General features: G+C 41.2%; 1 protein-coding gene across 4 annotated transcripts in view; it reads left to right on the top strand.

Moving 5' to 3' along the window:
* Positions 1 to 20,431, top strand: part of dip2bb (disco-interacting protein 2 homolog Bb) — a 40,374-nt gene that overhangs the window by 3,215 nt on the left and 16,728 nt on the right. For 2 of the 4 annotated variants that reach the window (XM_068720227.1, XM_068720225.1), the window contains exons 2-9: positions 10,779 to 10,850; positions 11,555 to 11,707; positions 17,602 to 17,727; positions 17,836 to 18,207; positions 18,468 to 18,614; positions 18,808 to 18,825; positions 19,226 to 19,345; positions 20,090 to 20,287. In XM_068720227.1, the coding sequence (XP_068576328.1) occupies positions 10,779 to 10,850; positions 11,555 to 11,707; positions 17,602 to 17,727; positions 17,836 to 18,207; positions 18,468 to 18,614; positions 18,808 to 18,825; positions 19,226 to 19,345; positions 20,090 to 20,287 (1,206 nt within the window). The remainder of the gene's footprint in view (positions 1 to 10,778; positions 10,851 to 11,554; positions 11,708 to 17,601; positions 17,728 to 17,835; positions 18,208 to 18,467; positions 18,615 to 18,807; positions 18,826 to 19,225; positions 19,346 to 20,089; positions 20,288 to 20,431) is intronic. The other 2 variants (XM_068720229.1, XM_068720226.1) reach the window with 1 other exon arrangement.

The raw sequence follows: 20,431 nt of genomic DNA, 5'->3' as shown, positions 1-20,431 counted from the left end.
TGTGTGTGTGTGTGTGTGTGTGTGTGTGTGTGTGTGTGTGTGTGTGTGTGTGTGTGTGTGTGTGTGTGTGTGTGTGTGTGTGTGAGAGAGAGTGAGAGTGAGAGTGTGAGTGTGAGTGTGAGAGAGAGAGAGAGAGAGAGAGAGACTGTAAGAACACAAAGAAAGCCATTGAGGGGATCAAAGACTTGGTGATTGAGCCGGACTGGAATTTGGAGCATTTAACAACAACTGTTTAAGATGCACAGCTCGGGAGTGTGTGGGCATTGTAATGTCTGCAGCTTCTGTGTTTATATTGAGTGTGTGTGTGTGTGACCATGAACAGAGATGATTTGCTTTGTACAGATGCTGCTCACAAAAGACAACAGACAGTGTGTGGCATCGATCATGTGTCTGTCAAGTACCAAAAGTTTGCATTAAAAATATGGTCAGATGGGTAATCTTGTTCACTTATTGTTTAGTCAGATATGTACTGATTTTAATCATAATCTTGCCAATTTTGGACTGTATTTTACTCTGGCAGGTCTGCTTGTGTTTAGACAGCATTCAACATTTGAGAAATCTGACGTCTGCGTCTTGTAGATATAAGGTAGCCGCTACCAACCACCTACATGCACGCACATTCCTTGTAGATTGCTTTACTTTCTACTTTGATCTCACAATCATTATGACAAAAGATAAAATAGTTGGCGCTACAATAATGTGAAGCTGTATTTAGGCACATTGGTGCTTTGAGCTTAATGTCAAAGTCTAAATGTCTACCATGTTCACCTTTTAGTATAGTGTTAGCACGCTCACATTTGCTAAATAGCAGTAAACACAAAGTAGAGTGAAGGCTGATGGGAATGTTAATAAATTGTGAGCGCTAGAGAGCAAGCCAGAGGATCACCAACGTTATTACAATTCATTCTGATGAGAACGTGAATGACTGTACCAAAATGTAATGGCAATCCATCCAATAGTAGTCGACAGAAAGTCTGGTATTGCTGTCTCTAGAGCCATGCCGCTAGCATGGCTAAAACGTATTGGTGTTGAAACTCGGATGTCATATCGGCACTAGTATTGATACATTTAAAACGATGCACAGCCCTACTCCTAATGGTGCGTGCCATCGGCACAGTCCCTATAAATGACTCCTAAATGTATCACATGTCCAGTAAAGCAGACAGTTCTGCACAGATTGCACAGCTACATGTAGTCATTTTCTGTTCTCTGTCCAGGCTGATATGTGGTGTGTGGATTTTCTAGTGACTATAGCATCCATCCCGTCGCCTGTCTGCGATGCTGCTGCTGTGGAGAGGCGGGTTTTCATCTCGGCAGCCTGTTCCACACTGAGAGAGAGAGAGAGAAATGAGAGATTACGGTCCTGCCTGCATCTCTCAATCTAGGTCACAGAGCATCAGGGGGCAACATGCCTGGCTCATTTAGCCTGTGAGTCACAGTGGGCCAGTACTGCTGCTGGGGATCTCTCTCTCTCTCCCACCCACCCTGACACCACCACTGCCTTCGCTCTATCTGTCAGGCTGCCGTTATTCAATACTTTACTTACTGACTGAAAACATTTCCATAAAAAGACCAAAATCTACAATGCATTTGTCCATCTTTCAATATACTGTATGTCAGCTTCACAGCCTCATCTGTGGCATTCAACCTCAAGCCTATTTGTTTGATTTTTCACAATGGTTCACCAACTTATATGTGTCTATATTTATATATATATATATATATATATATATATATATATATATATATATATATATATATATATATATATATATATATATATATATTTGTATATGCATTTGTTGGGGATTTTCAGCTGTGGATTAATATACAGTTAGTGCAGTAGTGAGTATTTATGAAGAGCTGGATGAAGTGGGATCATAGACTAGAGTGTGGTATCAAGAGCTGAAACGATAAGTTAAACAACAAAAAATCGGAAACCAGTTTGATACATTTTTGTGTTATCATTTTCTTAGCACAAATACCTAACATTTGCCAGTTTCAGCTTCTTAATTATGAGGATGTGATGCTTGTCTTTGTCATTGTAAACTGAATATAGTGCTACAGGGATGATGCATTTTTGTAGGCCACCCTGTAAGTTAGCGTCTCATTGGTTCCCTTGACAAAAAGACAGAGAGTAGCTAGTAACTAGTGTTTGGCATGATGACGTTTAGCAGTCCCTTTTTTAAGATGCATAAAAGCTTCAAAATTCACCAGTGGGACTTTTACCAACATATTTTATTTATTATATTATATTTGTTTTGGAAGAAAACTAACTCATTTCCGGGTTCAATGACTCATTTTTACAGCTCTATAGATCTTTGAGTTTGGAAAAATCCTGAAAAATTATAAAGTGGACTTTTCACTGTTTTAGAAAAACACATTTAGAAAACTATTATCAGAAGAATCGATAATGATAATAATTTTTGGTAGTAGCCGTAGTGGGAAATAAGCTACTGTCCATTATAACGAGGGAACATATCAGCCAGTAAACAATGTGGCCCACTGATGCGTTTTTTAAAACTTTTTGGAAAACAGTGGAGGTCTATGGCACAGGAATAAGATATATCAGGCTATGGACACACAGACAAGACTTGTTAGTAGGATCAGTTCATTGCTGGTTTGGATCTTTTCATGGGGTTTGTTGACAATGTGAAAAATGTAAAATATCACCAAATGTCTCCTTTAGGGCTGATGGGCTGGAAAACATTGTGTGTGTGTGTGTGTGTGTGTGTGTGTGTGTGTGCGCGTGCGTGCCTGCGTGCCTGCGTGCCTCCAAGCTTACGCAAGCAGTTATTCACGCATGTGTGTGCACACAGCATTGACAGGGACAGGAAGGAAGCTGATTTAGCCTATCTATTTAAAAGCTCATTAACTGTTGCAGAGGAGATGTACTCTGATCTCAGGCCAGCGCTACAGGCCACAGACTTGATTTTACCCCACAAAAACATGGACACTTCTGCTACCCGTGTCACATGGAAACACAACAGCAGGATTCCCCTTTTTATCTTATGTTTTTGGAAATCAATTACAAGTATTATATAACACCCTGTGTGTCCAATTTCACTGTGCACACACACACACAAACACTGAGGATGCATTGAAGCCTTGTGTACAAAAAAAGACTGAATAATTTAGATGAGACTTGAGCGCACACCTCCGCACATACACGCACTGTCAGCTTGGGAGCTGAACCACCTCACTTTCAAGTTCACAGTGAACTGCAGTTTGGTAATTTGAATCAACCGTCCTCTGATCTATTTGTTTTCTACAGCTTCTAGCTAAAAGAAACACAAATAAATGACAGTGGTGGGTGGGGAAGAGTGAGTAGTGGTAAGGTCACTGTGCTGTTCACTGAATTATTAAAATATGGCCGGTGGAAGTAGCTACAGTCAGACTGCCTAAAACACGTGCTTCAGGCTCTGCCCACCAGTGAGTCAGCTGCCATTTAATCCAGTTGTGTAAATCAACAAGGATCGCAAGTAATGATTATTTCAGTTGTCAGTGCGTTAATATTTCAATAAGTCATATAATCTGTCTGAAACAAATAGTCGAACGAACAAAAATAAATCACAATTTCTTTTTATCAAATAAAAATTCTCTGGTTCCAGCTTCTCGAACTTTAGAATTTTTTTCTTTCTTCAAAATAGTTGTGAATTGAATCATCAACAAAACTGAAGTTGCATTTTGCTCTGGAAAAGTTTGAGGGACATCTTTCATTATTTTCTGATTTGATTACTCTTTCAGTGCTATTGCTAGTTTTATCTTACCAACAGTCCAAAACCCAAATATATATTCAGTTAACAATAAGAATAGAACTGAATCCTCACATATGAGAAGCTGAAACCAGTTAAAGTTTTGCACTTTTACTTGATGAATGACTTCAATGATTTGTTGTAGGGCTGGGCAATAATTATATATCACCATAGCATGTTTTCTGGTAATTCAATAAATAAATAGTCTATATGAAATAACCACATGGTTTTATATACTCTTGTATACAAAACACAAATAAAAAGTGAGTATTTTGTGATTTATTTATCTGATTCCTTTGAAAGACGATGAATTATGATATTGAATTATCGCACAGCCCTAATTTGTTGTTAATTAATTTTCTCTAAATTAACTAGCAAACAGCTTCCTTCTGTAAATGTATTTAATCTCTTTCATTAGTTGCTTCCTAATTCATTTTGGGTGACCTCCCTCATTAAATGGTGCGCGGCCTGTATCGTCACCATGGACTTGCATCTCATGTACCCTCATGTAGCACCACATGGACCCCCACGCCCTGCCCCCAACGCTGCTTACACACACACACACACACACACACACTTTAACTTTGTGAATTCTCCATAAAGCCTTTCCAGATTAGAACGGCCATATGTCGGAGAGGCACATACAGTAACACAATTGAATGCTCTGCTAAGCTGTTAAAACCATTGCAGAGGAAACTCCGACATAACTCATCGACAAGATGTGCTATTCCTCAGGCTGCTTCAAACGTGGTGGAGAAATGTGTTTCTTGCCTGAATTTGGAGGAAAATGCAATGTGTTTATCGTTTGCAGTATCCTAGAAAGCATATAGCATGCGAGTCAAGGCGTTCAGGCGATCCTCATCAACCTATAAAGTCAGAAAATATGTGACCATGTTGTATTTTCTTGATATCTCGATCGGGTGGTAATTCTTTGAACTAATCATAATAAAAGCTACCGATGGAATCCGTCCTGGTAAAAAACTTGTTCTATGATTTAATGAGTTGATGAGGTGGACCACTTTAGTTTTGACGGTGCCCCAACCACAGATCCGTTGACACCTCAGACCTGGAACAAGAACTGATATCATAACCAAGTATTTTTTTTATACTGGACTTTTTGAGGAGGGATTCCTTTTTAAATTTCCTCTCTTGATGTTTCTAACATTTTTTAACTCTTTGCTGTTGTGTTTTTCAAGTTGTTTTTGCGTTGTCTTTATAGAGGGGTTGGTCAGGAACCGTTGCTATTGTCGGCCTGTAACACTGAGACATTGTGTGGAAGTGGGCTTTACAAATAGATTTGACTTGACTTGACTGCAGCATCTGCTCACCAGATCACCTCCAGTGACAGCGACAAACAATAAAGTCTTGATGGTCATAGAAAAACACAAACAATACACGGAATGTTCCTCTGCTTCACGGACATCCATATCTCTTGCTTTACATAATTGCCATGGCCTACTCACAGTGTTTCATACCAGTGTGTAAATCCCACAGGAGAATATGTTATTGTAGGTGTTACGTTGCATTTGTAATAGCCACTAAGTGTTGAAGTGTGTGTGAAGTGTGTCAGCCACGTCAGGTGTGTCAGCCACGCCCTCTTTCATTTTGTCTGCTGTGCAGCGACCGAGAAGAAATATTTGGTAGCAGTAGGTGGAACGGAGGCACTGTCTGAGTCACTCCTTCTTTTCAGTTAACTCACTGCACTCCTTTGCTTTCCTACTTTTTAACACCTGTTGTTACTTCTACTGGCTCTTCAGGCCTGTGTGTGTGTGTGTGTGTGTGTGTGTGTGTGTGTGTGTGTGTGTGTGTGTGTGTGTGTGTGTGTGTGATGTTGTCACTCTTTGTGGGAGGTAAAATGTGTGGAGTGAAACATGAATCACTCTGTTATCTGAGTTGGCCGCACCCTGACTGTTACTCCAGAGGAAGAGAATCACTTGAGACCAGCAGAGAAAGTGTGTGTGTGTGTGTGTGTGTGTGTGTGTGTGTGTGTGTGTGTGTGTGTGTGTGTGTGTGTGTGTGTGTGTGTGTGTGTGTGTGTGTGTGTGCGCGCGCGCGTTTGTGTGTGTGTGTGTGTGTGTGTAATAGGGCTTTAGGCTTTTTTAAAGCACTTCTTTCACTCACCAGTTCCTGTCATACCAGTTTTATCATGTGAGTCAAAATATATGTATATCTTCTCCTTATGAACTTACTGTATGAAAGACTAGTTAGATTAGATGAGATTCAACTTTATTGTCACTGCACAGAGTACAGGTACTTGATGATTGGCCTAACACATACACATTCAGACATAACATATTAAAACATGATTGTTGTGGAACTCAAAATGTTAACTGTGCTGATGTTAGTTTATGCATATTAGATGAGGAGGGATATCAACTGTCAAATAAGAAACCAAAGTATATCACTATGTGAATCCTTAACTCTCATATTGACATGATATTCCACTAATATACTACGATAGCATAATATTCCTGAAATTTCTTTATGGCTTTGGTGTTGGTGTGCCTCCCCAAGATTTTTAGTGGCCCCATCTGGCCGCCCCTAAGAAAAATAACTTGTGCCACTGCAGGTGGAAGGGGGCGGAGTGTCGTGCTGTGGTGATGGGACCTCTCTGTTCATCTACACACATTTTATCTTGAATGAAGAGCTGGAACCAAAGTGTGACATAAGTAGAGTTAAGATTAAAACATGGATGCTAAAGGGGTTGATTAATAAAGATTCCATAAGTTATAAATGTGGTCAACGCCATCGCCCTAAAAGTCACTGACACATTCATCTGCGTGTTCTCATATCGACATGTACTTTGAACCATTGGTTCCTCCACTGATTTTTTTCGCCCGTTAACAAACACACAGCAGGTTTATACATGCATACACACCCACCTGTCATACCACATGCAAATGATTAGAGCTGATCCCAAAGTAGTCAAACCTTTTGGGGGGGGGGGGGGGGGGGGTGCGTGTGAGAGAGATATTATGCATAATTACTCATACAGCATTATAATGTCTAAGTTCAACAATAAATCATGTCAAACATGTTCAGGTGTGTGTTGCGTGTCCTGTAGCTGTGACCAAGGCTGGTTTGTAGTGTGGACACAGTGAGTGGGTGATCTTTGAGGGAGATACTTGGCCTCCTGGTAGGAGGAGGCAGCTGGAAGGACTCAGTAGGGTGTTTGTTCGACAGATAAAATGTACCAGCTCTTAAGGCTACATGAAAATAACACACTGGGACTCATATACACAAATTCAGAGATGTCACTGTACCACACAGAGGCATCCCTTATGTCATTCTTAACCTTTTTAACTAACTTATTACTTTTGTAAGATCTGATTTGGAGCCTAAAGCCGTGTTGTGTGGCGTCTTATCTTCGAACCTTGTTGAAATTGTGGGTTTTTTCTGTGAGATAACAGCTGGTAGTCCCTGGTTTCCCTGAACTATTGTAAGGCGTCTGATCATTTTCAGTGAGCAGGTGTCGACACGTGTTTTAAACTGTTATCCTGAGAAAGCAACTGAGTGAGATATGATGAGGGAGAGGGAAAAAACAGGAGAGAGAATAGAGGTCGGTAGCTAATTACTATTCAGACGGAGTGCCTGTGTGGTAGAAGGAGAGGGAAGTCTTGCTGCAATTCAAATAATCCGAAGCTCGCGAGTGTGAGAGTGTACAGGACTGGGAGAAGACACAGCTTTGATGTTTCTCTCTACACATTGTAGGGAAATAAAACATACGCTCTGAGGTGAAGGAGTCTTCTTCACCAATGCATTTGTCAAACTGAGACGAAAGAGGAGAGCTGTGGCAGCTTCACGCGAAGCCTGTCACATTCGTCACTGGAATGATTTTTGAGTGTGACCTCCACCATCAGGACAGACATGACTGGATCACTGTGAGAAAGTGGGTTTACGAGTGAGGCCCTCCTCACCTCAGCTGAGCCATGCTTTGCCTTTTAAGCAGATCTCTTTGACTGTTTATTTGAGTGTCAATTGTGAGCAGAGAGGAACAGTTTGTAATAATATTAATAAGTCACTGCAAATTATATGTTTTATTTGTAAAGCACTTTTCATGTATAAGATATAGTACTAAAACATGGATATTACAAAGGCTTCTCTCATTAGTCTGATATTCCACTTGCCATATTTGCCACATTTTCATTCCCTGTTAAAAACAATAAAGTCTGGCTACATATTAAAGTAATGTAGACCAAGCGCAGCTGTTCATGAGGTGCTTTTTATGTTCTGCAACTGTAGAATGGAATTATGGTTGAATTAGCAAGCTAGCTAGCTAGCCAGCCCATAAATTAAACAACTAAATGCTTCATCCACACACTGATGTCACAGCTTAGGAAAGTGCATTGCTATTGCCGGATCAGTCATTAGCACAGATTCACCAGATTTTGTGGCAGAAAAAAGAGAGAAATATACTTCTACAGTGCTGTGATTGTAATGCTACACTGCTTACAGAAAGTGTAGCTTTACAATCAAAGTCATCTGCTGCTGCTGGATCTGATGATGCAACCATAAAAAAAACAGATGAATTTAAAATCATCCAGATGGAAGAGTGATTACTTCGAGATTCATTTAATGCCACGACAGCCCCTCCCCCATCACCACCACCTCCCCCCCCCCCCCCCCCCCCCCCTCTCTCTCTCTCTCTCTCTCTCTCTCTCTCTCTCTCTCTCTCTCTCTCTCTCTGTGTGTGTGTGTGTGTGTGTGTGTGTGTGTGTGTGTGTGTGTGTGTGTGTGTGTGTGTGTGTGTGTGTGTACATCTCACTGCAGAGAAACTGCCTGTTCACATGAGCTAAAAATACATCATGTGACTGAGTGAGGCCAACTGTACCGTTCATGCATTACTTATGGAAGTGTTTGCTTTACTTCCTTTTTTTGTGAAAAAAAAAATGTCCCAGAGTAGATATTTTTGTTGGAGTGGGCTCTCAGGCGATATCCCCCAAACATGAGCACTCTCATTTTGTGTCAGCTTGTCTGCAGTTTGTCAGCAGTGAGTTGGTTTAACTGAGTAGATGTTTCAGTGCAGTTTGCTGAAATATTGCTGGGCTGTCTACTCTGCTGTAGAACTGTGACAGATGTAAATATGTTATAATTAAAGCTGAGATGACCAATCAGTGTTGAAATGTTGGATATGGATTTGTTATTTTGTGTTTTCCAAAAGTGAAGATTCCAAGAAAATTGTATTAAAAACTATCAAAAATGTTTTGTTTGATGAATATATGATTTTATTTATATATATTAATTGATAGTGTATATTCACCTTGTTGTGATAAACTGAATATACATGCTCGTACAGGATCAATCTGGTTTATTGCAATTTGGGTCTTATTTTAGTAATTCTATTATCACATAAAATGTAACTCATCATCAACTTAATTGCTGTGATCCGGGAACACAACATTGCAGTTTACATCACAGTTTACAAACCAATTAGTGCTTCAAAGTTGCCATGTGTGAGATATTACTAGAGGCATCGTGTGAAATTTAAATTGAGAGTTCATTCGTGTCTAAACTGTTAGATTGTCTGATTGTTTGACGGCTCGTGTTTTCTGGCCAAAACTAAAAAAATAAAACCCAAGTTGTTAGAACCCAGAATTGTCCCTTATGTTGTGGTGTATTTTTATTAATATCACAACTGGATTCCACTATAACTCCCAGCCCCATGTCTGTCCTGTATGTAGTTGTGTGCTTGGCAGGTGTTCACCTGTGTCAGTGGGCCAAGAAATCCTCATCTAATTTCTACTGTCCAAAGAGTCGACAGCAGCAGCATTCAACCTTTCGTCTCAGCAGCATAATTTTCTAATCAGGGATTAGCTCAGATCTCCAGGAGATGATACAACTACAGAAGAGTCATTGCTGGTCACAAAATGGGATCACCTGCAAATACCATACAGAGTGAAAGCAACCCAGGGTTTTTACATAGACAGTGGTTGGCTTATTTAGTTTTCTGATGATTGTTATTCATTCTGTAAGTCACTGCTAAGTGTCTTCATGATGACGAGGTTTGAGAGCGGCCGGGGCGGACATACTGAATGGATCATTGCTGCTCATCACAGCTATTAGAAAAGTGAGTGCAGGCTCTTTAGATTTTTAGTTTGTGTCTGAAAATGTGACGGCTTTGCCCACAGAGTGGGTCAGTGCATCGCTTCAGGGCCCGCAGAGAAGCTCAGTTGGTCTGTGTTGTGTCTGGTGGGGTGGAGGAAGATGCAGATGGGCTGTCTGCAGGTGGGACATGAGGGGCGTTTGGCTCTTTTACCGCTTATCACCGGAGACCCCTCCTCTTCTGTCCTTTGGATGCACCATGACTCCCCTCTGTCACTTCCTTCTCTGTGCTCTCGTTGTTTTCCCATTTTATCTTATGTGTGTCTCCCACATTTCATGCCCTCAGTTTTCAAGCCTTTCTTTTTTCTCTCTGCATCTCTGAATCATCCCATCTCTTGCCCACCCACGCATTACATTACAGTCATTTTTTTTTTTTACACGCTTCTGTGTATGTTTCCAAATTTAGTCCTGTTTTGTTTTTCTCTTCATGTCATACTTGAAGCTGGAAGAGAGCCACAGCTTTGACGCCCTCAGCCATCTCTGGATTACTGCAACAACTGTGTGCATCCATCTGTGTTTCCATCTTCTCCTTTACAAAGTTGTGTTTGTATTTGACCTGTTTCTCTCCTCTCTGTTGCTCTATCACCATTGTTGTGTTTGAAGATGTGGTGATAGACCGCATTCAAACACATCAGAGAACATAGCTCAGTCCAGGACTGTTATCAATAAACTATTGCCCTAACCAAAGCATTAGTTATTTTTTAGATAGGTCTTTTTATTCTTAAAATTATGCATTTTATCAAGCATATAGTTACTATGTACTGTTATGTAATGCAGAATGGAAATAGACTGCAACTGTATGTTAGTGCGACTGACAATGCGAGTGAACTGATGTTGATTCTGATCCTATCAAATGAAAGTTTGCCTTTACCTCATCAGGACCATCTAGAAGTCACTCATCTTCTCTGTGATCTTTTACAGGTGATATTACACAGAAGGGATATGAGAAGAAAAGGACTAAACTCCTGGCTCCCTACATCATCCATACTCCAGGTAAAAACCCATCAACTCTTCTTTTTTTCCTGGGTTAGCATAATCATTTAAAATATTCCATTGCAGAATTTAGATGTAGATTGTAGTAGATGTTATGTAAATGGGTGTTTCTCTACTATTAATGGCACTGGTGTTGTACATTCAGACCTGATAATGCTCACTGCTGCCTCCTAGTGGAGCCATCTCTCTGCTAATCTCCCCTCATCCCACTGACCGTACAGCACAAATGATAATAAATTGTTAGCTGTATGCAGAATGTTGGAGGCTCCGTTATGTATGTATTGAAGAGTCAAATGGTTGGTTAACCCGGTATGATAATAATACAATTAACATAAGAACAGGAGAGGTAGAAAACAAAATACAAAATGTGCAGCACAGCCTAACCTAAATTCCACAATAATTAAAATCAAAGCCTTATCTATTCCCATACACCAAATCAAACATCCTGTAAAAATTGAGTACAGTATTGTTCTCTCGAAAAAAATTGCAGAAAGTATGCCAAATTGTTCAAAACTCTATTTTTTTTGGCGACTGGGGAATTCCACAGTTTTCTTCAAAATTTCTCTGTACAGTTGATCAAAATGGCGATTTATCCCATTAAGGCAGTGCCTGAGTTAACACTAGCAGAAACAAGACAATAAGCAAGATCCTCATATGTTAATCATACAATTAATGAATGCATGTTTTTTGTGTTTATTTGACAGTTGAGCCACCCCGTCAGAATGACAGGCAGCCTCCCGCTAGCAGCTCCACCTCCAGCCACGCCCCTCCTCCCTCCAGCTCATCCCGTTACCGAGAGCGTCGCTCTCGCAAGACACATCGCAGTGGAGGAACCAGGGACGACCGCTACAGATCAGGTCAGAACTCCAGCATCGAGAAACTACGTTCAGCTCCACTTTTTCCCCAAATGTAAAACACCTGTGATGCACTGAGGACATACACAGAAGTTTCCTCTTATAACTTTGCAGCATTCACATTAGTCCACATCAGCTTCACTAGTTTAGCAGGCCTGCTTTTAAGCTCAGACACTGGGCTGTTTCAAAGGGACCAATTAAAGAAGTGTGTGTGTGTGTGTGTGTGTGTGTGTGTGAGTGTGTGAGTAAGAGCGAGAGAGAGAGAGAAAGACATATGGCAGTTCAGCCCTGCAGCTGGGAAGCCCCTCAGTGAGGACCCCCAGTCTGTGATGTCACTGCCTGGCTATGTGAGAGGAGAACAGAGGGGATACTGATCTGGAGGGGAAAACCTGATGTCGCTGACAGGGATGAAGGAAAACAGAGCAGTAGAGTAGTGGTGAAAGAGCACAGAGCATTATGAAGAGGATGTTAGATGTAATAGTAAATTGTTGGCTTTGTTTTTTTCCTTAATTCTCTCCACTCTGAAACACCCTCACACTCCAGCATGCTACACAGCAGGCTAACAAATCTAAAGTCATAGAAAATCTGACCAGTAACCGAAAATTTTATCAGAATATGTTATTATCTGATTGAAGGATTCAGATGGAGATTGAGGAAGAGAATTCAACACGGAGAGGATTACTGCTTAAAAAATAGATGCAAAATTGAGATTGGGGCAATATATCAAGACTGGACTGATGGAATTGGTGCAGCATTGTCTTAGGCTTTAAAGTGCAGTGTAGAAGTAAAGATTTGCAGGACTGACTGGTTGAAAGAGACAGCTTGGAGGAGAGGAACATAGACCATTGACGAGCGGGATAATGAGCCCTTTTCCATATAATGAGCCATCCATTGTACTATGTTGAATAGTACAGTTTCAAGTGCAGTGAAAGTGCTCCGATAAAGCACTAGGCTGCCTTCAAAGGAAGCAGGAAGGCCTGTCATCATCAGCAAAGTGTCTAAAATCTTTACCTCACTCATTCATTCACTACTACGTCTGGAACAAAAATAAAGAGAGAAGCTGTGGGCTGAACGAGATGTCTGGTCTCCTGACTCCGCTTATTACTGTCTTAAAAGTGTCCCTCATACACGAACCCAGGAAGCTCACAGTCTGTTACACAATCAATGGTTTAGTCTGTGGTAAGCAGTAAATTGAGATTTCAGACACATGAATAATCATCATTTTGCTGCATCCCTCACAAGTTTAGTAAATGATAAATACACTTAATTAATGCAGCTCTAGCTATGGTTCAGGGGGTAGAGCTGCATTAATTAAGCATACCTGTGTTTTTACTACTATCAAAGGGGATGAATTTCATCGTGGTATTTTTTTTAAAAAGCATTTCTATTATTTAGCCTACCCTAATTGATGTAAATGGGGTGGACAAAATAATAGAAACACCTGTCAGCATAACAGCAATACAGCCACAAACTATATTCCCAAAATGATCATTAAGTTGAATAAACTCCTCTCTAAAACCGTTTTGACAAATCTGAACATCATAACCTTCATTAAGGTAGGTTTCTATTGCAGGTCTGTTAGTTTTAGCTTGGTGTACTTTTTCATAAACTATCAATTTGTATTTCAGACACTGAAATGAAATTACAGAAAGTTGTGCAGTAGCTTGCCAATAGGGAATGATTTGAGACACAGCCACAGTCAGCTGGCAGTTAAAACCACAACTCATACTGTGCCTAGCTAGTATAAACCAGCAGGCTACAACACAAAGACCCTGCAGCTCTGTGCGCAGTACTGGAGCTAAATGCTAACCTCAGCATGCTAACATGCTTACAATGACAATGCTAGCATACTGATGTTAAGCAGGTGTAATGATTATCATGTTTTCAATCTGAGCTGTATTTATGCTTAAGCAATTTGGCATGCTAACATGTGCTAATTAGCACTCAACACAAACTACAGCTCTGGTTGATGGGAATGTCATTAGTGTAGCAGGTTTTCGGCTATAAACTGAGAAATCTAACAAATACAAAATTTGACCTGATGGTGGCGCTAGAGGAAAGGTGATCACCGAAGTCTAAGATTCATCCTCCGGGAACTACAGGTGAAACTCAAAAAATTAGAATATCATGCAAAAGTTCATTTATTTCAGTAATTCAACTAAAAAGGTGAAACTAATATATCATATAGACTCATTACATGCAAAGTGAGATATTCCAAGCCTTTATTTCTTATATTTTTGATGATTATGGCTTAAAGCTTATGAAAACCCCAAATTCAAAATCTCAAAAAATTTGAATATTGTGGAAAGGTTCAATATTGTAGGCTCAAAGTGTCACACTCTAATCAACTAATTAATCCAAAACACCTGCAAAGGGTTCCTGAGCCTTTAAATTGTCTCTCAGTATGGTTCAGTAGAATTCACAATCATGGGGAAGACTGCTGACCTGACTGTTGTGCAGAAAACCATCATCGACACCCTCCACAAGGAGGGAAAGCCTCAAAAGGTAATTGGATGTTCTCAAAGTGCTATATCAAAGCACATTAATAGAAAGTTAAGTGGAAGGAAAAAGTGTGGAAGAAAAAGGTGCACAAGCAGCAGGGATGACCGCATCCTGGAGAGGATTGTCAGGAAAAGGCCATTCAAAAGTGTGGGAGAGCTTCACAAGGAGTGGACTGGGGCTGGAGTTGCTGCATCAAGAGCCATCACACACAGACGGATCCTGGACATGGGCTTCACATGTCGTATTCCTCTTGTGAAGCCGCTCCTGAATAACAAACAACGCCAGAAGCGTCTTACCTGGGCTAAAGAAAAAAAGAACTGGTCTGTTGCTCAGTGGTCCAAAGTCCTCTTCTCTGATGAGAGCAAATTTTGCATCTCATTTGGAAACCAAGGTCCCAAAGTCTGGAGGAAGAATGGAGAGGCACACAATCCAAGATGCTTAAAGTCCAGTGTGAAGTTTCCACAGTCAGTGTTGATTTGGGGAGCCATGTCATCTGCTGGTGTTGGTCCACTGTGCTTTATTAAGTCCAGGGTCAACGCAACCGTCTACCAGGAAATTTTAGAGCACTTCATGGTTCCTTCAGCAGACAAGCTTTATGGAGACGCTGACTTTATTTTCCAGCAGGACTTAGCACCTGCCCACACTGCCAAAAGTACCAAAACCTGGTTCAATGACCATGGCATTACTGTGCTTGATTGGCCAGCAAACTCACCTGACCTGAACCCCATAGAGAATCTATGGGGCATCGCCAAGAGAAAGATGAGAGACATGAGACCGAACAATGCAGAAGAGCTGAAGGCTATTGAAGCATCCTGGTCTTCCATAACACCTCAGCAGTGCCACAGGCTGATCGCATCCATGCCACGCCGCATTGAGGCAGTAATTTGTGCAAAAGGGGCCCAAACCAAGTACTGAGTACATATGCATGATTATACTTTTCAGAGGGCCGACATTTCTGTATTTAAAATCCTTTTTTGATTGATTTCATGTAATATTCTAATTTTCTGAGATTTTGAATTTGAGGTTTTCATAAGCTGTAAACCATAATCATCAAAATTATAACAAATAAAGGCTTGAAATATCTTGCTTTGCATGTAATTTGTCTATGTAATATATTAGTTTCACCTTTAAAGTTGAGTTATTGAAATAAATGAACTTTTGCACGATATTCTAATTTTTCGAGTTTCACCTGTATAAATGTGTGTACATGTCAAAATTGATGAGATATTACAGTCAGACAGACAACCAATGCCATCATTGGAGCTACACTGCTAGCATGGCTAAAAAATGGAACGTTTTATAAGAGACCCAGCATAAACACATACTAGTGATAAAATGACAAAACACTGCAACAACAAGGAATTGAAATACTAAAATATTAAAGCAATCATCATTTTATGGCCTGCAGAGAAAGTTACTTTAATTGCCTCTCATAGCCTCCTGCAGTTATTACTTCTCTTAAACAACAGTGTCAGCACTGCGTTCACCAAAATACAATATGACTGGTTTGAGGCTGCTGCCTCTACAGTTACACATTCATGTTTCATATGTGTAATGGTAAACCGAAGAGGTACGTATGAAAGATAATACCAGGTTAAGAGTACATCCACACTACTCCGTTTTCGTTTGGAAACGCATATGTTTTGCTCCGTTTACACTGAGCGTCCACACTACGCCGGGGTTTTCGGGCACCGTAAACGGATAAGTTTAGAAACGATCCCGAAGCCGGATAACTTTGGAAACTCCGGGTAGCGTATTCGTGTGGACGGACGGAAACGCATAAGTTTGGAAACGATGACGTAGACACCCGCGATCGACTACCAGGTTAATTTAACGCGGACAACTGATTACAGGCATTGCTGACCTTGTTGTCTTTACTAGCAGCTGTTGTCCAGTTAAAGTCTGCATGTCTGCGGAGGAAACAGCTGTTATTGTAGCGATCGGTGAGCGGCGTGAGAGAGAGAGAGAGAGAGAGAGAGAGAGAGAGAGAGAGAGAGAAACCCGCAGCGCTGTAACTAACGTTAAGTCTGAAAAATAAAACTTATTAAACTTTCCACGAACTGTATCTGTTTGAGTTTATAGAGGAAGATTTGAGAGAAGATCTTAAGCATCAAACACGTACTTACGATAATTAAAGACTACTTTATTACTCTGGTTGTTTAGTTACAAAATACGACAATCTACTTCCTGTTTATATCGGCGCATGCCCAGTCACGTGATATTCGTTTCCAGGCGTGTAATATGGACGGAGATAATTTCGGAAACGATGGCTGAAACGCCGTGTGGATAGAGATCGTTTTAGTTTGAAAACTCCGTGTCCAAACGAAAACGGAGTAATGTGGATGTAGCCTAAGGCCTTCAGCCGCCCCATACAACAGGAGCCTCCAAACACCCCACTGTACTTATCGCCACAGAGACAGCCCTCATCCTCACAGACATGTGTAAGGAGTCAGCCTCTCCTGACGCCCCTGTGTGAGGGTGGACGATGGCACATTATGAAGATGATTTAGTCCTGAGCAATCTGTTCAACAGAACGAGTTCTGTAATTATGGCCCCTCTGCTGCTGTGTGATGAGCTGTGCTTGATGGTTTATTTAAAAGTGTTGACTGGAAACTGTGTCCCCCGAGTAAATACATGCGTGATTTGTCAGTGAGTGGGCTTTTGTTGCACATGTTTTGTTACGTAGTCTGAATGTGTTCACATGATCCTTTTTAATGTGTCAGTGGGTGTCATCAAGTGAGAGTATCTCTGCACTTATTACAGTGTGTAGGCAAGTGTGTGTGGGTTAAAACACAGCTTGTCTCTCTCATGGTTTCCTCTTTCAGTGGAAAAAACACAGTCATCCTCTTAGGATTTTCTCCTGATATTCTAATGAACTGTTTCTTCATCAACAATATCTCACTGAAACAAACCTTGAATGTTGCTGACTGTCTGGAAAAGAATGAGTCAGAGGTGACCACACTCACCTATGTTGTGATCTTTTGTTTTTTTTAAAGTGGTTTCACCTCAAGTTGTCGTAGGTTGAATGTGTCTATGAGCTGAGAGAAGAGTAACCACTGATGTTTCTTTCTCAGATTATTTAATTTGATTTCTTTCTTTTTTTAAACCAAAAATAATATTACTTTTTCTTCTTATCACAACCTGATTTTCGGCAAAGGCTTTTGGGGTGGCTGATCCCCTTGGTTGGGACCCACTGCTCTGGAGGACTCACAATTAAAATGAAATCATAACACTACTCAAGCAGCAGTTAGGACAATTATTTGTTTTTGGAGTCACTTATCACATACTATGTACTCTTGTTTTCATTGTTTTCTTCATTGTTTCTTTGCTTTGAATCAGATCCAAAGCTGCCATTCCCAACTCAAAGTGTATTTTGTTTTCTGTTGTCTGTGCAGATATCCATACTGAGGCAGTACAAGCTGCCCTGGCTAAACATAAGGAAGAGAAGATGGCACTGCCCATGCCTACCAAACGACGCTCCACTTACGTCCAGTCTCCCATTGAAACCCGCACACCACCAGGTAGGACAGGAAGTCCCCCTGCTCTGCCCTAACAATTTTTGACATTTAGCTAGGAAGATACAGTGCTGAATATTCCTACTTTGGGCTCTTTCTCTTTTTTGCTCTCAGACTCCTCATCAGGATCTGAAGATGAAACGTCTGTGCGCAGGCAGTCATCAGTGGTCCCTCCTCCGCTTATGGTCAATCCCAACCTGCAGAGCCCAGACTCTTGGATCAATCGCACAGTCCAGGGCTCCTCCACCTCCTCCTCGGCCTCCTCCACCTTGTCCCACGGAGAGGCCAAGCCGCAGCCTCAGAGCCAGCCTAAGTCTCAACCTCAGCCTCAGTACAAGCCGCAGTACCAACCACTGTATCAACCTCACTACCAGCCGCAGCACCAGCCTCAGCACCAGCCTCAGCACCAGCCTCAGCCTCAGCACCAGCCTCAGCCCTCAGCCCACACTGCAGCTGTGACGGACATGCTGACTCACAGTCGCATTGGTGAGACACTAATTTATGACTAAGATGTTCGTGGACACCATTTCTGTTATTAGTATGAGTTAATAACACATGTAGCGGCTGTTCAACTGAAAGACTTATACATCCAAAAGAACAATATCTTAAAGTTTTGACTGAAATTAGGTTTTGCTTAGTATTATCCCTGTACTTGTTAATATCCAGTGCCTGGTATTGTAATTAGAAAGCAAGCTGAAAGTTTAGGATGGCATCGTTCAGACTGTTCTCCCTCGCTTCACCTGCAGCCCCCTCAGAAAACAGCGCCCCCCCTCCAGATGTTACAGCTGTGGCCCCCCCATCCAGAGGCCCACGAGTCGACCTAACCTCCAACGCTGTGGTCCGAGGGATGAGCCGTGGACAGAGCCGCTCAAGCATGATGGAGACAGCGGACGGTAACGACTACCCGCATATTATTTTGTATTTCTTTGTGTGTCTTTGCGGGAGTTCGTGTCTGACTCCACTCACAAATCTCTCTTCGAAATAAGTGTTGACCTCCAACCATGACAAATCATTAATCAGACTTTACTGCTTTCTTTTCTTCTTGATCTTTCTCTACCCTGTCGCGTTTATTTGACTGCCTAATAGGAAGAGGTAATATCCAGAGTAAGGAAACACCTTAATGTATAATGTCTGTAGCCTCCTGTGTCTGCTGTTTCACCCTTACTCTCCCCCCTTGTTCTTATTGAATGATTATCAAAATTAATCCTCACGTGTGATCCCAAACCAAAAAAACAACCTTTACCCCAGCTCTCACTGTTTTCCTCGTGTTGTTGCCACCTACGTAAGCTGCTTTTCATTCCCACAAGATATGAAAAGATGCTATTATCAATTCAATCTTCACTAAAGAATACATTTTCTTGTGTAATGGGATGAAGAGCAGCAGACAATGAGATGGTAGGAAGTTTAGATATGTAGTGTTGTGTCACTTGATGTTCAAGCCATTGTGTGTGTGACTGTGTGTTTGTCTCACCACTGCCCCTCTCCGCCTTCATCCACCTTGTAGGAGTTCCTGTGAACAGCAGAGTGTCCACTAAGATCCAGCAGCTGCTCAACACCCTGAAGAGGCCCAAGAGGCCCCCTCTCAGCGAGTTCTTCACTGACGACGCTGAGGAGATCGTTGAAGGTATGCTTCTTCGGGAAACATTTCGACAACAGTGTTCACAAGTGGCCCCTTAAATTTCTACTTAAGTGACTTTGAAGGTTGTTTATATATTTCAAACACTGTACTACATCACATCGTATTTAAAAAATACATTGTGGGTACAACTGACAAGTCAACATTTGTTAAGTGTTTATAAGTTGTAACAAATTGTTTTATTAATGGTTGATAAATTGTTTACTAATGCTTTATAGGTCAATTATAACCCATTGATATGTTAAACTTTTGGGTTGAACTACAAATTAAGTACTATGAAACTTGACCGTATAAGTAATTAGAAAATGCTTCATAATGTGTTATGCTTATCTTATTGTTTAAAGCATTATGAATATTTATGAGTGATTATAACTATATTTTTGCTGTAAGCACATTATAACACATTATAAGTATGTTTATAATGCATTACAGACACGGCGTCATAGAGTCTTACCAAAGTTACCACAAATTATCAGTAGTTTGTTGTGATCTGAAGATTTGGGGATTAAATTGTTTCAACCATTTTCTTTTACGTTTTAGATGATTGAAACAACAGAGAAGAAGACAGATTAGGAAGGACAGAGGAAAGAGAAAGCCAATCAATAGGCTTAATCAGTGAAACCGACTTAGAGTACAGGCCAGCAATGATGTATGGATTGCATTTTATCCTGCTGGCATCCTTGATCAACCTCATTAATCTGTCTCATACATGTTCTGTTGTCTCTCTCACAGTGCCCCAGCCAGACCCCAACACACCCAAGCCAGAGGGCCGTCAGATCATCCCGGTGAAAGGGGAGCCTTTGGGTGTGGTCAGTAATTGGCCCCCAGCCCTGCAGGCAGCGTTGGCCCGTTGGGGGGCCACTCAGGGGAAGAGCCCCGCCCTCACTGCGCTCGACATCACGGGCAAACCGCTCTATACACTGACATATGGTGAGAAACAAGACTCTTGATCTGCTAGAGCTATTTCTTATGAGTTCCTGTTAAGAGCTCATTTGAACAATAGAGAGATGTGTGTACTCTGTGACATGATATTTCTTTTGGCAGTGGTAAGACATATAACCTCCCCTCCTAACT

Source organism: Cebidichthys violaceus, unplaced genomic scaffold (assembly GCF_023349555.1).
Source record: "Cebidichthys violaceus isolate CVI_PGR_0920_01 unplaced genomic scaffold, fCebVio1.0.p SCAF_25, whole genome shotgun sequence".
Classification (NCBI taxonomy): Eukaryota; Metazoa; Chordata; class Actinopteri; order Perciformes; family Stichaeidae; genus Cebidichthys; species Cebidichthys violaceus.
Note: the sequence above shows the minus strand (reverse complement) of the source record. Positions and strands in the feature narration are given on the sequence as shown.